Source organism: Echeneis naucrates, chromosome 16 (assembly GCF_900963305.1).
Source record: "Echeneis naucrates chromosome 16, fEcheNa1.1, whole genome shotgun sequence".
NCBI lineage: Eukaryota > Metazoa > Chordata > Actinopteri > Carangiformes > Echeneidae > Echeneis > Echeneis naucrates.
The window spans coordinates 17,108,066-17,124,197 of NC_042526.1; the positions used below are offsets into that span (position 1 = coordinate 17,108,066).

The 16,132-nt window shown below is 39.2% G+C and overlaps 2 protein-coding genes across 5 annotated transcripts; both read right to left on the minus strand.

The window, feature by feature from the left end:
• Positions 1-4,092: 4,092 nt before the first annotated feature.
• On the minus strand, positions 4,093-11,580 carry gxylt1a (glucoside xylosyltransferase 1a). Of its 2 annotated transcripts, XM_029522883.1 has the most exons (8): positions 11,267-11,580; positions 10,625-10,717; positions 9,635-9,818; positions 9,365-9,496; positions 9,029-9,280; positions 7,859-7,982; positions 7,509-7,681; positions 4,093-5,190 (listed from the first exon to the last, which is right to left on the minus strand). In XM_029522883.1, the coding sequence occupies exons 1-8, from the start codon at positions 11,473-11,475 to the stop codon at positions 5,029-5,031; spliced, it is 1,329 nt and encodes a 442-aa protein (XP_029378743.1). In that variant the 5' UTR covers positions 11,476-11,580; the 3' UTR covers positions 4,093-5,028. The 2 variants fall into 2 exon arrangements, with proteins under 2 accessions (XP_029378743.1, XP_029378744.1); XM_029522884.1 differs by lacking the exon at positions 10,625-10,717.
• A 612-nt stretch (positions 11,581-12,192) lies between these two features.
• On the minus strand, positions 12,193-16,109 carry LOC115056368 (YY1-associated factor 2-like). 3 transcript variants are annotated; one of them, XM_029522743.1, is made up of 4 exons: positions 15,979-16,109; positions 15,491-15,616; positions 13,275-13,427; positions 12,193-13,149 (listed from the first exon to the last, which is right to left on the minus strand). In XM_029522743.1, the coding sequence occupies exons 1-4, from the start codon at positions 16,002-16,004 to the stop codon at positions 12,909-12,911; spliced, it is 546 nt and encodes a 181-aa protein (XP_029378603.1). In that variant the 5' UTR covers positions 16,005-16,109; the 3' UTR covers positions 12,193-12,908. The 3 variants fall into 3 exon arrangements, with proteins under 3 accessions (XP_029378603.1, XP_029378602.1, XP_029378604.1); XM_029522742.1 differs by having other exon boundaries at positions 12,193-13,188; positions 13,272-13,427; XM_029522744.1 differs by lacking the exon at positions 15,491-15,616 and having other exon boundaries at positions 15,979-16,004.
• Between the last annotated feature and the right edge of the window lie 23 nt (positions 16,110-16,132).

Sequence of the window (16,132 nt, forward strand, 5' to 3'; positions counted from 1 at the left end):
GTTGTTTATTGCTGCTGAGTGAAAAGAGAGGAGCCACCACCCTCAGGTAGGGAGGCTATGGATTATTTGTTGAAACATTAATTCACACACAGTGTTCATGTGCGGTGATGTGTCATTAATCTTGCTCACCTTCTGTTCTTTGAGCCATGAATTGAAAGAGTTCGCTAGAACAGAATTTCAAGTTTTGAAACACAAATCCAGAGGGAGCCACCTTGAGGCACAGCTGTAGAAGAGAATGTCATCCAGACTGACATAACTCAGCCACTATTGTATGGATGTCCAAAAAACTTGGTACAACAGATCATGTCAACTTTTCTTGTTTTGCCGTCACAAGCTTGCCATGTAGTTTGTGAATGGACATTATAGATTGATTGCCGTGTCATCTGGTAGACTTTCACGTCCTGGTAATATAGTGAACCCCTGACATTTTATCATTGGTAAGAACTGTGCTTAGTCCACTACTGTAGTTTATGAGGAGTATGAAACATGTTGGCATTTCCATCAGCCTCAGCTGCACATAGTGATGAACATGATAAATATTACATCTGCTAAAACGTGAGCATGTTAGCGTCGTCATTGTGAGCATTTCGCTCACAAAATGGTGTCTGTGCAGCTGTGCAAGTGCAGCCTCAGACTGTAGACGCTTCATTTTTTTAACATTTAGGAAATTTGAAAAAAATCTGAATTTACAGGGCAGTCTATCAATAATTGTACAGACTTATCACTTTGCCAAATGAAGAACAGAAGCAAGCTGAGTCAGCATCCAGACCACACTCAACTACCTTCTCATAAATTGGTTTAATTGAACTTTGTTTCTTGACAAGATGATGTCCGTATCTGACTGTAGGCTATGACTAGCTATTTTAACCTATTCATTGCATATGCATATTTCTCATCTTGTTCTGCTTACAGAGGCAAATTCAATTCTCACCATGATACCGTAGGATCTGTGCATAGCTAGCACTCAAAGGTAAATTGTATTAAACCTTGACATATCAGCACAATTACACTCGTCTCAGCAGGGCAGGCAAATATATTATTGATCTAAATGTTCAACAGTAAAATGGTATCCTATTGCAGCAAGGGGGAACGGCAGGGAGCAGAGAGATGCAGGAAGAAGGCACATGCTGATCTCTACCTGCTACATTCAGCTGTGATAAAATTCTTCCCTCCGCATAATGCCCACTTAGCTTAAACTTCATTCGGTTTATCACACAAGACAAGACAAGATACGACTCGCTGCCAGGTTCATGTCTTCACACTTCAACTGGAGTCCAATCACCACAGAGAAGTGCTGTCACGCAAAACCAGCAGATTGAAGACCAGAGACTCTCTGATGAGTCAAACTTGTGCTGCCATGTCAATATATTTTATCTATCAAAGCTTCAATATTCTTTATCTTCTTCTTCCTGGTTGGACTCAGAAGAGCTCCACCAATTCTGCTTTGAACTTGTAATAATGGATCTTTTTGAGACTAATATTAAAATAAGAGGTCTAGTTGTACCCATCGGCTTACTCCACATTTCTCTAGTGTTAAATGTCTTCCAGCTGCAGTTTGATAAAAATTATATCCCGTTGAATTTTAAGTTTCTGCTTTTTCTCGTCACTCTAATATTCTCTGGTGCGGCTACTTTTAATTGTTGTCCACTGATCCACAAATTCTGGCCTTATCTGACCAATTTTTTGCCCCCCCCCCCCCCCCCCCCATTCTCTACCACAGATAATGTAGACCCTGCCAGATTATGTCGTAGCTTTTACATTCACTGGTCCTATCTTAATGAAGATGTATCACATGCGACGCAGCCAAATCGTGAGCTGTCCTCACTGTCTGCAGCACATCACCCGACTCGAGGAGCTTGGAATGCTCTGCCATTTGGACCATGACCATATCAAATGAACACAACCTGGAGCAAAGACACACAATCATGACTGTGTTTCTGTTGCCAAATCACAATATATTGTTGTTGAATACTTCCAAATGTTGTCCCCTTGTTGAACTGTATGATTGCGTTGCTCTTATCAACCGCAGTAGGCAGCTATTTCCACTCATGTGGCTCTAATAAATCATCTGTATCCCACCTGTTAGACAAAGCCATCCATTAGAAATCTAATCAATGGATTTACATCCAGAAATCTAGTGGATCCAACACTCATTTTGTTTGGTCTCTGCTGGTTTGTTGATTATCGCCAACATTTTTAGTTTGAGCAATTTTTGCTTTGATGTTTTTCTGCCCCCTCATGGCTGAAAATGGCCTGATGAGGACTGAAGTGGTTGAAAAGACAAAGATCATCATCTTGAGGAACACGGACATTCTGAGGCAAAAACACAACTCAACTCTTTCAGTCATCTGCGGTTTAGTTTTTCCAGAAAAAGAACTGAGAAAACCGTCGAGGAGAAGTGTTCCTAGGGAACCAATTGTTTTGTCTGATGAATGTTGGAGCATTTTACATATTCCTCTGTGTGTTTAAGTTACAAATAACATCATTATCAACAAGAGAACAAACAGCAGATTTACCCATCTAACATCTAGAGACAATACAAGGTAATAATTTGCTTATAATATAGCTGAGTTGGATAACAGATCCATTCTCTCTGTGGGCAGCCTTGGAAATTCCACTGTTTGAATAGAAAATCCCACATACATAGATTTAGGGAGTACATATCCTTCCTCCATCTGGCCCCAGATGTAATTGACTCCACACTCTGAAAAACAAATCCTGCCAACTTGAAACTCTAAATGTCTTTTGCACGTTACTGTGTTTGATGTGCATATAATGATGACTTTGCACTGTCTAATATTGCATAATTCTCAATTTGTGACCCTTTTTACTCTGTGTTGGACCATTTTCCTCCAACTGTTTTAATTTATGCCTGGACTTTAAAATCTCTATTGAACATTGCTAAGCCCGAGTAGTGCAAGCAATAAAATGAATAATCCATTGGCAGTTCCTGTTCCTGTGCTGAAAGAGAATGAGAGTTCAATCACCATTATACTCAGGGGGAGTAAAACCAAGCAGTAACAGCATTAGCCTTTCCCGCTAAAACTAAATGTGTTTCGAATATTGGAGTTATGAACATCCATCTTCCTGAAGACTGTGCTCAAAGGTATTCAATAATATCAGTGACCATTTCAATGCTAATGCATGATAAACTGACCTCTTGTGCTTTTACTGTATGCACAGAACAAACGAAAGTATGCTTAACATCTAAGATGCTGTGATGATCTGTGGGAGTGGACAAACTATATGAGCTTTTATTACGGAAGTTCTGTATTAAATATATGGAGCAGAGCCAGAGAATTAATGAACCATCCTTATAGTCTGCAGCACATCACCCAACTCTGGGAGTTAAATGTCTGGAAGTTCTGAATGATCTGCCATTTGGACCACAACCTTTCTTAAACTAACTCAGCTTGAAACAATACCCGTCCTTGGCCAGCAGCTTCCAATGCAATACAAGCATTAATTGCCTAATATGCAAGTCTTTAGGAGTCACTACTGGTCTGTCAGACAGCGCTTTACACTCTCTCCCGAAACACTAAAATGTTACCCCCTCACTGCACTTTCCTCAACACGAAAAAAAAAAAAAAAATAAATAAATTAAAATAAATAAATAAAAGAAAATATCCAACGGCTTCTTAGCATTGAAACCATTTTAAATTCATTATGCAGACCTGCTGCCTATTCCAAGCACGTCTGTAAATCTACCTGTGAAATGAAGAGCTAGAGGCTACTGACCCAGCCACATCAGCACCATTTTGGCCATCTAAGCAACACTTTCTGAACTCTTCACACTAACATATTGATCTCTTATTTTCAGCTTTCTGCTGCCACCTCCTAGGGTATGGCTCACATTGAGTGTGTTTATGGAGTGAGTAGGCAACAAGCACAGTTTATGCAAAGTGGCCATGATGCCTGAGGCAAAAGGATTAGTAACAATAACAAAATGAAATGGAAGAAACAGAGCACAACCTTCAAGAATTTCAGTTGGGCATGAAAATAATTTCATTACCTCAGAATTAATTTTCCTCTTTATAAATACAATTCAACTTCATCGTGACCATACATATTTAAGAGATACCACAATCTGTATAACAGGTTATTTAAAATTTTTTAATCTGAAAGTTTTCAGAGTTTATAAAATATTCTTTCCCGTACATCTGAAGGCTTAAGTAGTTTTTTCCCTCTCAGTTAAACAGTAAAATCCATTGTTACAATCACGGAGACGCCAGGTTGCTTCATTAGAAACTTTCTGTAACAAAAATGTGCTGATTCCCTAACTCACAAAATGATTTCCATGCGACAGCAAGCAATGTTTTGAAAACTCCCACATCACAGTATATGAAATGATGCTTCATGTTCAACATCAAGAGGGCTCCTTGTCACAAAGGTCAAAAAATAATAAATACTGATTTGATTCTAAAGTTTAAAGTTTTCTTACTCAACACTTGTTTTGTTCAAGGAAAAAAAGAACATTCCTGTATTTCTAACATGTACCTGAAAATAACCTAGCCATTTTTTGTATAATAGATTGCATCGACACTAAGGCAAGGACTGGACGCAAAATTGTATTAAAGAACTCGTATAAAACAGTCTTGATATGAATAATGTATTTACGTTCCCTGCTGTGTTACACTTTTCACAAAGACCTTGGAAAACTGAAAAAAATGATCAGAGGCTCTTTTTCAAAACAGATCAAAAATAATAATACCTGATTGTCTGTAATACACTGAGTCTTTTTTGTATCCAAAAGCTCTGTAGGACAAATTTGCATTTGTGATCGTGTTGTGTGCGATTGGACAGAATTGTACCGACACTGGTCTGATTTAAATCAAAAGGGAAAAAAAACAAAAAAACAAAAAAACAAGAACAAACTGTTCCACATTTTTTTCTTATTTACACAGTAATGATATGTAGTTTGTAAACAGTTGAAGGTTTTGTGTTGAGGTGACTCATTGGCTCCAAAGGATCAATCCAGTGAGAGACATCACATGATATTCATGGAGTGGCATTAAGGTAATGACCTGACTATCTGCTTTGTGTAATGTCCCGATGAACAGACATGATGCTCTGTTTTAAGCACTTGGTAAACAGGTGGCTGGCTCTCCCACAATAGGTATGTCTGGTGGCCTCAAGCGATGCTTCAAGCGGCTGAAGCAGTGAGCCCTCCATGTTCTCACCAAACTGGTACTGCAATGAAAAGAAGAAAAATATGCAGGTATGGTATTTGTGATTCCAGCAAACTGGTAAGAGTGACAAGCATTAGATTGGATTACAATTTCACTGCTGCTGTGGCACATTTATGTTCCACATTTCTCTTAGCTCGTCTCCTGTTGCTGATGGAGCTGAAGAAAAACTCAAACCTCAGAACAGAACAAGCAGAAATATGTTTAAACACCTGTTTCATCCTGTGTCAGCCATGATGGAACAATGAGAACTGCATCCAAATCAGATGAGTTAAGAGTCACATCTGTCACTGTCAGTTCAAGACAATAACACTCTGCATTTGATTCATATCTGTCAATTCAGTGCGTTTTGATGATAAATATCTATCACCACAATGATACAAAATATGGGCTCAGTAAGGTGTGACAGCAGTAGTGAAAGCTACAGCTGCAGTGTATCAGATATTCTTGATTACTGCATCTCTTTGTGTCACCAGGTAAACAAGCAAAGATAAAACATCCAGCATATTAGCACCTGAGGCTTTTGGTAAAGAAATTATTATTTTAAGTGTCTAATTTGAGTCTGGTTTGGTCAGAGCACACCTTCTTTATTATCATTCATATACCACAGTAGGTTGTAAAAGACCATTAACAGCGTCCTATTGATTTTTATGTGGATGCTGCTGGTGCGTCGTCCATACAGCCATCATGATGTCTCAAACTAGCATCAGCACTAAAAATTTTACAACTCTTCTGTGGGCTTGGCTGGGTAATGGTAGTGCCCTTTATTGCATGCTCCTTTCCTGGCTAGAAGAGACTGCCATGGGAGCCAGGCTCTTGGTGGGATGGAAATGAGAGTTTCCTCCAGAATTGCCTGCTCCAGGCTTTAGGATGCTGTCCTCAAAGGACTGAGTGGGAACAAAGTGGGAGGGGGCCCAAGGAGCTTGAGCAAAAGTAAGAGTTGATAAAAGCTTCAACAAAACATAGCTTATAACAACAAAAGGATGAAAGCCTCTTCAGTTAAAGCTCTGTGATAATGAGCTTATTGTACTACCAAGTTGCATATCTTATATTCATCTTAATATAGGACACATTTTATGATAACTACTAACAAAATGCTGCATCCATCAACATCCTAAAATCATTTGGAATTGGGTGTGTGCTATCTTGTTTGTTGTATGTGTATTTGTAATGCTGGATGAGACTGATGGAGGCACGGGAGGCCGAGTGCCCCATAATGAAGCCTGCTCGTTTACTTAATGGCTGAGAACATTGCAGCTCTGATAGTGGCCAGGCTGGGCCCTGTGGCGGTAATGGATGGAGATCAGCTAATGAAGCTTCCCCTGCTCTAACTAGTGCTGCATTCATGCTGACCAGTGTGCTGGAATCAAAAACGGCAGATCGAAGCCGAGTTGCCAGTGCAACAGGGAGAGAGCTCTGCAGCTGACTAGCTTTGTCACTGATGATGGATGAATCGTGGACTTTTAAGCTCAAAAAGTTGAAAAGCAGTCAGAGTAAATCTGGCAGATATCACACCTTTTTTAAAGTCCAGGTTCTGCCTTCTTTTAGCACTTTTGGGTGTAATACAAACATATGGCAGCTACATTTCTGAAAATATTTATGCAAGAACACCTAGTAATTATTTATGACTAATTTTGAATGTATTTATTCTTAATGGTGACACTGACTTTAAGAATGACTAATAGATTGCAGCCTTCTTTTAACTTGGACCACCTAGACAGTACAATTACTGATGTCCCCAAAGAAATGTCAGAATGAGTACCTTAAATGATAAGGTTCAATAAATCTACAAACCTACAAAAAGTCTCGTGAATTTCAGCCTTACAGTTAAAAACATTTGAAGCAACCCACCATGCCTGGTGGAAAATGGATGGAGATTATTTGTCTGGTTTGGGAGAGCTGGGACAGAGTGACTGATGTTTATGAGCCTATTGATTAAGCACTGGTGGATAGAGACATCCATAAGAGAAAAGCAATGGTCGAGAGTGCCTATTGATAATATAATGATTAGTAAATGTTCCAAATAGATCGTTCAACCTGCACAACTGTCCCATAAAGAAACTGAGGCACCAAAAGAAAGTCTATAAAACTGATCAGTTAATAGAACAAACAAAGCACTTCAAACATAATGTCCCCTTCCATTTAGTTTTCCACTTGACTGTGCCTGTACTGCCCTTAAGGGTTTTGAAAGCGTAAGCATACTCAAGTTTCTTTTTTGGCAATACTTGGCATTTGTTAACAATATCAGCACTTTGAGAAATGCATGTTATTTTGGGGTCTCTGCAAAACCACAGACTTCTGATTAGTTGAGACTTTGATTACCTTTTGGATGGCCTCATAGACAGCTCGAAAAGCTGGCTGTTTGTCATCATGATACACTCCCCGGTTACCATGGAGGATGAAGACACCTTCTTGTTCAGCCTCTTGACAGTTGCTGCCATAGATACAGTGGTCTGGACGGTAGTTCCACTGGCAGGGGAAAACATACAGGCTCTCTGTAACACAGGAAGAGCCAAGGCTTGGTTTATGAGGATTATGAAAAATCTCTACAATTTAATGGTTAATGCCAAGAACAGCACACAATATGTGAAGTTTCATTGGTGTCCACACTAGCAAACCATTAATTCAATTCAATTAATTCAACAAATTTGTGTATATGTAGTGGTAGAAACCTGGATTATGATGAAATATGATATTAAGTAGGTCCTGGTCACCCCAGGTGATATTAAGTTTATACTTCTGGAGAAGAGGCATCAGAATTTCTTCCCATCGCAGTTCAAATGCGGTCATATCATTCTAGAAAGACAGAATACAAGTAAGCCTTATTATTTCGTACCAAAAAACAATAGACCTAAAATTCTGGACCCTGAATCCGTTTTCCAACACTTCACCTCAACTCAAAGAACCCATTTCATCTGTCAAACAAGCATCTGCATTGAGAGGCTTTACAACAGAATGACAAGAGTGACCTCAACTGGTCAATGTCAGTGGCACAACTACTACTGAGATCCCCCATCAGTATTCGTAAGTACTGTTCACAATTTCACACCTTAAATTTTCCAAAATGAACAAAATCTTAAATTTAAGATTGCATTATTTTATGTCATATTACTTCAGAGATTTAACCCTAACCCTAACCCTTCAGAATTAATCTTTATAACAAATAATGTGAAATTGACAAAGTCAAGTCGAACAAAAACATTGACGCAGCAACCATTAAAATGTGTGGTTACATTATGTTATCTACTGTGAGGCAAGCTATATATATATATATATAGCTTGCCTCACAGTAGATAACATAACATAGATAACATAATGTAACCACACATTTTAATGGTTGCTGCGTCAATGTTTTTGTATATATACATATACATACATATATATATATATATATATATATATATATATATATATATATATATATATATATATATATATATATATATATATATATATATATACATACATACATACATACATACATACATACATACATACATACATACATACATACATACATACATACATACATACATACATACATACATACATACATACATACATACATACATACATACATACATATATATATATATATATATATATATATATATATATATATACATACATACATACATATATATATATATATATATATATATGTAATAATCACAGACTTTAAGGAGAAAGCTAAACCCACATCGACTTCAACAAGTGCTGCCTCAGCAGACCAACACAATCAAAGTGGCTCTAGCTCATATTACAGTCATACACACATGCATACACACACACACTATTAGATGATGATATACAAACAAATAAAAAAATGATCTGCACATTACCTTTAAAAATGTCTGCCTGAGGCGAGTCATGTTCATGAGCATGACACCTGAGTTTATGCCCGTTTTGCCATAATATGGGTGACGGGCAAAACGGTTGTACCAGCCAGTTCGAGGCTCTTCGTGCTCTGGAGCCATGGCAGCTAACTGGCTCGAATTGAACTGAGAAAGAAGGGCCCAAATGTCCTCAACTGGCCGCAGGAAAAGGATATCTGTGTCCACATAGAGCAAAGAATCCACTTCCTTCAGGATCAGCTGGAGGTAAGATGGTTATATTGAAAGAATAGGTTAAAGAACCATTACAAATGATCAACACTGAATGTATGTAGGAAGACTTACTGGCAGAAAGAGCCTTTGAGAAGCACAAGGCTTGAAGAGCTTTTTCCACTCATTTGCATTGTCCTTGGGAAAGGTGATGGGATAGATGGTGAACTTAAACTTGTTCAGAACTCTCCTGGGCCAGGAGTTCAGCTTCAAGAAAAGATAAGCAAAAGGATAAGAGAAGTCATGATTGCAGATTCTGTCACAACAAGACTATAGCTTTAAGAAGCTCAAACAACTGCTTGCAGGAGTACATGAAGGACTTATGAAATTTGAGAGGAAACTTACTGCACTTCTGAAACTGTCGTGCAGATTATCCTCAGCAAAGACGTAAAAGTGCAGAGGCTTTTTGCTGAAGAGAACAGCTGACTTCAACATGGTGAGAGTCTCCTCGAGCCTGGGGCCACAGGCCACCATAGCTAGGTGACTTACCTCATCTCTATGTTCACTGATGGCTGAGCCTGACCTCTCTCTAAGAGTCAAGACAAAGATTAATATATCTATTAATTATTTTTGCAAATAGGGTGAATTCAGTGAGATATGCAGGAGTGAACAAAGTAAAGAAGATATCAGCAGGCTCAGCTGACAGCCCTGTAGGGTTGGAACTGCCATTAGATTTAATAAATGTACAATCACTCATTCTTTGTGCTGCCTCTGAGTGCTCCTTGTAAACTAGATCATTCAAGATTGAACCTCATAAATTGAAAGAACTACTTTGCAAACATTCAGTTATATTTCTGGCTATGTTGTAGTATGGCAAGTCTTGAATAGATTGTGACTGATTTGACAATGCCCTAAGATGTACCTGTATCATTCTCTTTACCAACCCAGTAAAAAGACCGAATTTGAATCCATAAGTCGTGTAACTGCATTACTGCATGTGGGATCAGAGATTATCAGGAGCCTGTCAGAGATAGATTGGTAAGTATAGTGGTACATGTAAGAATGCCAAGCTACGGCAAATCTAACAAAGATTAATGGTGAGAATATAATGTAGTAAGAAGTATCTCACCCCAGTGGAGAGACTTGCAGCTTTTGGAATGAGATAGCTCTACACAAACAATATAGTGGCATCACTGAATTGTCATCGTCTTTGATTTATGAGAACTACTTGTATGTATGAGTTAATAACTCAATATTAGTCACAAGGCACACTGAGATTGCACCAAAATGCTTGGCCTTTACTTTACAACAGGCCTGGCAGGTGAGTCAAAGTTGAAGATTAAAATCCATGGACTATTAAAGGTCACTGTAAGAGAAGCACAAAATCAGTCATACCTAAGAGTGGTTTCCAATAAGCAGTTCACTCCACACACATCAGCAGGCAGTCTCCAATACGGGTTCCAGTAAGAAACTGACAGTGATTTACACCTGCCAGAATAAAAACGTGAGCTTTGGGATCCTCACAGTGAAATTAATTTGTCGGGCATCAAACCTAGATGTCTGGGGATTAGATCTGTCCTGAAATGCCTCCTGGAGTTAGACGTTCAACAGATGGCTGTATTAGCAACCGAGAGCTAATGAGCCGGAGAATTAGTTAGCGGCACCATTAATGGCTAATCAATTACCTGGCTAACAGGTGGTGGCTAATAGATTAGAAATAAAAGACAACATTGCTAAATATGAACATATAACATTACAGATAATTGTTGTAAAACAGTACAGTTAAAAAACACAATATTTGAAGTTATCCAAGTTAGTTATATTATTATTATCCTTAGCCCTGCAGCTAACATACTGTAAATCAGTCCATGTTGATATTAGCTGTATTAAGTCAGCTAACGTTTGAATGGTGGGATTAGCTATAAGTAGACCAGCACAGTTTAAATCTAATTTAGCAGAAGCAGGCGATGTGTGTAGCGCTAATCCCAAAATATGTCAGCTGCAACATAAAATGAGGCGAATAGCCGGATCGGCTACCTGTCAAGATCCTCCTCGCGGCCCGTCAGTCCGGGCTTTTTCCTGAGGAAGTGGCCAGTGTCGGGGCCGCTCCTGCCGGCTGTCCCCTGCTCCTTCACGCCCCCCTCGTCTCTGTCCTCCAGAGTGGAGGCGAGTTGACTGAACACGTACAGCAGTGAACATAAAGTGAGGACCACGCACAGGAGAAATGCGTGAAGATAGCATCGCATTTTGCGTTTTAAGTTTCGTGCCCTATGGGATCATTGTCGTCGATCTTTGCTACTATCTGCTGAACTTTCAGGCATCAAGCTCAACAATCAAGAGACCAAACCCAGGAGAACAGTCTGTTTACAGTTTTCCGCCCCACCCACTTCTTTTTTACACGTGTGTTCAGGTCAATCGGCCATTTGTCAAAGCGGTCAAGTTGCTGGATGGTGAACAGATACAAACATGAATCTTTAATGACAACATCATAAGCTCCATTTTTTTTTATTTAGTCCAAGGATCGGTAAATAGATGTCGACACAACACCCAGTCATTTGGTGGATGCAAATGTCACTAACTTTTTGTCTGCTTTGCCCCTGATGGATTTTACTTTATTAACATGCGAATTCATAGCTGCAGGTCATTTAACAGATGCAGAAGTGGAACTTTTGTTTTATGCATTAATAGCATAATACAATACCTGCCTCAAGTAAAAGTCACTGCAATGTAATTATTAATGGCTAAGCAGCATTTAATGCTTGAACTGGATTGTTTCAGCCATGTCAATACATCATATTTTATAAACTGATCTTTTTTTTGTAAAATGTCAATTTGCAAATTACCCGGTAAATGAATAAAAAGCATGTTTCTGTAAAATGCAGTCAGGTTCGTAGACATAGCATCTAGCACACTGTTTAGCAAATTGTTGCCATTTCTAAAAAAAAAATAAATAATTAAAAACATTTCCAAGTATCTACATCTCATTTTATTTAACATTATTGTACAATATAAACCATTCTATAGATTAAATCATGTTCAACTCTACCAAGTGAAGGAGAAGCATACTCAGAATACCTGTTCAATATTTCTTACTCAAATGTTAAGACAGTGAAAAAAAATTATTGCATCCAATGGCATAAAAATGGGAGCTGGCTAAATACAGTAACCAACAGTGTTATGATTCACTGATAACAGCAAAATGGAAATAATGCTAAAAAAAAGCTGTTTTAAGCATAGGATGCCATTAAGTGCAAATAACGATAACAAAATTCAATGATAAACTAAAATTCTGAGATGACTTCTTCACATTTTCTTTTATATGGCATTATTTATTCTGTGCAGAGACGACCAACTGAGTGTGATGCTAACATAACACTGGGATATTAAAAGACAAGCCACCACAAATATGGCCCAGTTCCATTGACATCCAGGATTTAATGCTACTGTTGCTTTTTTCCGTTCATCACGGTAGGCTTTGTGGTGAGAATTCTGATGTCCTAACTCCTGAATTCTGTATCATTATGGGGAAGGCAGTGAAAAAAATACAACCCCCGGTGGAATAGAATGCTATCTTATTGGCATTTATAGTATTATTTTTCTATGTGCATGTTGTAGTTTAATCTCTGGTTGAGGCTGTTGAGAGTGCAGAAGCATGAGTTGTGCTGATTAGGAGTGATGGTTAGTGAGTCTCTCCGTTGACTGACGAGCCTTCGCCATGTGGTGAAGAGCATCTGGAGACCCCTCGCTCAGTGTTATCAGAGCTTGAGCCACTTTGACTGTGTTGGTCTGCTGAGGCAGCACTTGTTGAAGTGGATGTGGGTTTGGCTTTCTCCTTAAAGTCTGTGATTATTACAGTCAAGTCTCCAACTGTGACCTCTAGATGCTGGGCGCTGCTCCTGTCAATGTTTTTTAACCTGGGTCTGGAGGAGGGAGGAAAAAACAGAAACAAAATTGAAAAAGTGAGCTATGGACAACAAATATATATAAATATTTCAGCAATCAATACATACAATTAGCGTCATGACTTGAAAATACTATTTATTACCTCATCTTTTTATGGCTTTTCTTTTTCAGTGTGGGTTCTTTATCGCTCCTATCTTTCTCAGATTTTTCTTTCTTCTCCTTTTTTGGATGTGTTGGCGGTGCAAACTGCTGATTTACCTGCTGTGCAACCAGCTGAGAAACAGGTCGTGGTTTTCTGAAAGAGACATGAAAAGCAAGTTAGTGGCCAACAAATGTATATTTGTCTCAGTAAAATTGTAAGTAGGGAGAGCATGTGGGTAAAACTGCTAAAATGTGTGATTAATATAACCAAGCAAAACCAGTGTTTATATATATATATATATATATATATATATGTAGGTATGCTAACATGAAAAGTGACTCATGTAGACTTTCGATGTCTAATTTATCACACTGTCTGTGCTTCATAATACTTGTAAATAAATGCTGGAATAGATCTTGAAAAAGAACTACAATTTTGAATATTTAAGCACTTAAAAAACTGTGAATGTCTCACTCCATTGAGCAATGGCTCTGAGAGCTTTTTAAGAACATGCAAAAAAACAAAAAACAAAAACAAAATACCCTTGAGAGTTTGACACTAGCACTGCACAAATGTGGAATATATCTGTCAGTGTAAGATTATCATCTGCTTCTCGACTACTTGATCTGGAGAACAACAGTTGAACCTATCAAATTTTATCTAGCTGGCTGCAAGTCACAAAAATGCAACTGAGGGTCGCACCTGATATCGCCAATGCAAGTTTACCATAAACAAAATAGCTTTTTATTTGATTTTACAATGAATGCAGGTCACAGTCAGGAAAAACCTGTATAGTGCTGGCATGGTTCATTCATTCATCTTCCACCGCTTATCCGTTTTCGGGCCACGGGAGGTGGCTGGAGCGAATTTCAGTTCACACTGGGCAAGGGTGGGGTACACCCTGGACAGATTGCCAGTCCATCACAGGGCCAACACACAAACAGACAAACAGAGACAAACAACCACTCACAATCAGACCTACAGACAATTTAGAGTCACCAGTTAACTCAAACATGATGTCTTTGGGTGGTGGGAGGAAATCCACGCAAACACAGAGAGGACATGCAAACTCCCCACAGAAAGGCCCCAGGTCCGGGAACCGAATCGTGAGTGGGGCTAGCCACTATGCCGCTGTGCTGTCCTTGTGTGCATAGTTGTTCAACCAAATTTTTTTCCATCATCTACCTTTTTTAGGTTTCTTAAGTTAATCTTTTCTCTCTCCTTTCATTTCGGGAGAATTGGTCAAAAGTGACCCCTTCATTTTCTGCTAAAGAGAGGTACCATTACTCCACATTCCGTGCGAGTTCAAGAATTGGAAAAATACAATCCCATTGTTTCTAAGCAATCTTCTGACCATTAGCTTTATTTAAATCTGTGGTGTGTTGATTGGTACCTGTGTCAGATTTATTCCATTCCTCTTAAGTTGTTCTATTTAGTGAAATCTATACACATTCATAATTATGTAGGCTCAGGTTACTCTCAAGTAGGTTTGACATCTAAAATATTCAAACTTACTCTCAGTTGCCAGTTCACTGGGTCCACTGAGCTGAAACGAATGCAGTCTAAAACAGGATACCTGCAATAAATCCTACTGGAGGACTCATAAGTTTTGTTTGGTGTTGATTCACTTCCATGTTCACATTGAGGGCTGTGGTTTGTGATGCCGGTGAACTCTATTGCGTTATACTGACAAACTGACAAGAGTTTCTAATGTTTCATCTCCTCTGCCCACATGGGCGCTAGACCTCAGTATAATCCAAAGCAAATTTAATAATGTAACAAAAGGGTTTAAAATTAGCTCACAGCCACCTTCAATTTTGAACTGAACAAAAAGTTTTCTCCCCATGCTTTACTTACTGTGCTGACTGCTTTGAACATGAAGTCATAAAGTTACAATGATAGTAGAAATATAGAATGCTTTACATTTGTATCTCCGAAACGTGGACACGTCTAAACCCCACCCATATTCACAGAAACAGCTACATGCATACATGACCTCTGTTTCCTCACTCAAGACGTGTAAGTTTTCAACCACAATGGAACATTACAACCGTGAAGTGTTACACGATTTGTAGGACTGTTGAAACATTTATGTCTAACGTAGGCTACCTGCAGCTGAATGCACTTTTGGTGTAATAAAGAGCATTGCGATCTACGCGTGGTCTGTGGTCTTAAATGCCCCTCTAGGTTTTGTTTTGTTTTTGTTTTTTTCTTACCGTGTTGACGTCCCCTTCCTGACATCGCACATCATGCACTTGAACGCCTCAGCGCTGTTCCTGAACGTGCAGACGCTACAGTCCCAGTAACCATCGTCGGAGGATGGCTTGGACTGCCGCTTCGGCCTTCACACACACACACACACACACACACACACACACACACACAAAAACAAAACAAAACAAAACAAAAACACAGTGATAGCGGCGCCTTTTCAATGACACCACTCGTTTCAAAGACAACACGTTTGGCAGGGATAAGAGAGAAACGACACTAGAGAAGACATGTGTTTGTTTGCTTTCTGCCCAGAAGTCAGCAAAAGCGAGGAGGGAGCTTTCAGTTTCCAAAGGCAGTCGCCCCAGCATTAAAGCAGCAGTCAGCCGCCATGAGCACTTCAGTTAAAACAGCTCCATCCATTGACCGAGCTCCCCGCCTTCACTCGGCCCCAGCTGGAGTCTCCCTTCAGACACACAAGGGACGGGTTTACCTGGTGGGGCTCTTCTTGTCTCCCATTGTGCGGAAACTTGGGGTTGACCGGAGTTGAAAGGGTTCAATGTTACAGGTGAAAAAAAAAACGCATTTAGCTGCAACTCAGCTGTCGTGGAAACTCCTGTGGAGGGATGGCCACGTGACAGGGGCTC

Coding starts and splice junctions, on each gene's coding strand:
- gxylt1a (XM_029522883.1), bottom strand. CDS start 11,475: ATGCGATGCTATCTTCACGCATTTCTCCTGTGCGTGGTCCTCACTTTA. Junction 9,281..9,364: donor CTCAAAGGCTCTTTCTGCCA/GTAAGTCTTCCT, acceptor TCTTACCTCCAG/CTGATCCTGAAGGAAGTGGA. Junction 7,983..9,028: donor TCAGGCAGACATTTTTAAAG/GTAATGTGCAGA, acceptor CTGTCTTTCTAG/AATGATATGACCGCATTTGA.
- LOC115056368 (XM_029522742.1), bottom strand. CDS start 16,004: ATGGGAGACAAGAAGAGCCCCACCAG. Junction 15,617..15,978: donor GACAAGAAGAGCCCCACCAG/GTAAACCCGTCC, acceptor GTGTGTGTGAAG/GCCGAAGCGGCAGTCCAAGC. Junction 13,428..15,490: donor AGGAAGGGGACGTCAACACG/GTAAGAAAAAAA, acceptor TGTCTCTTTCAG/AAAACCACGACCTGTTTCTC.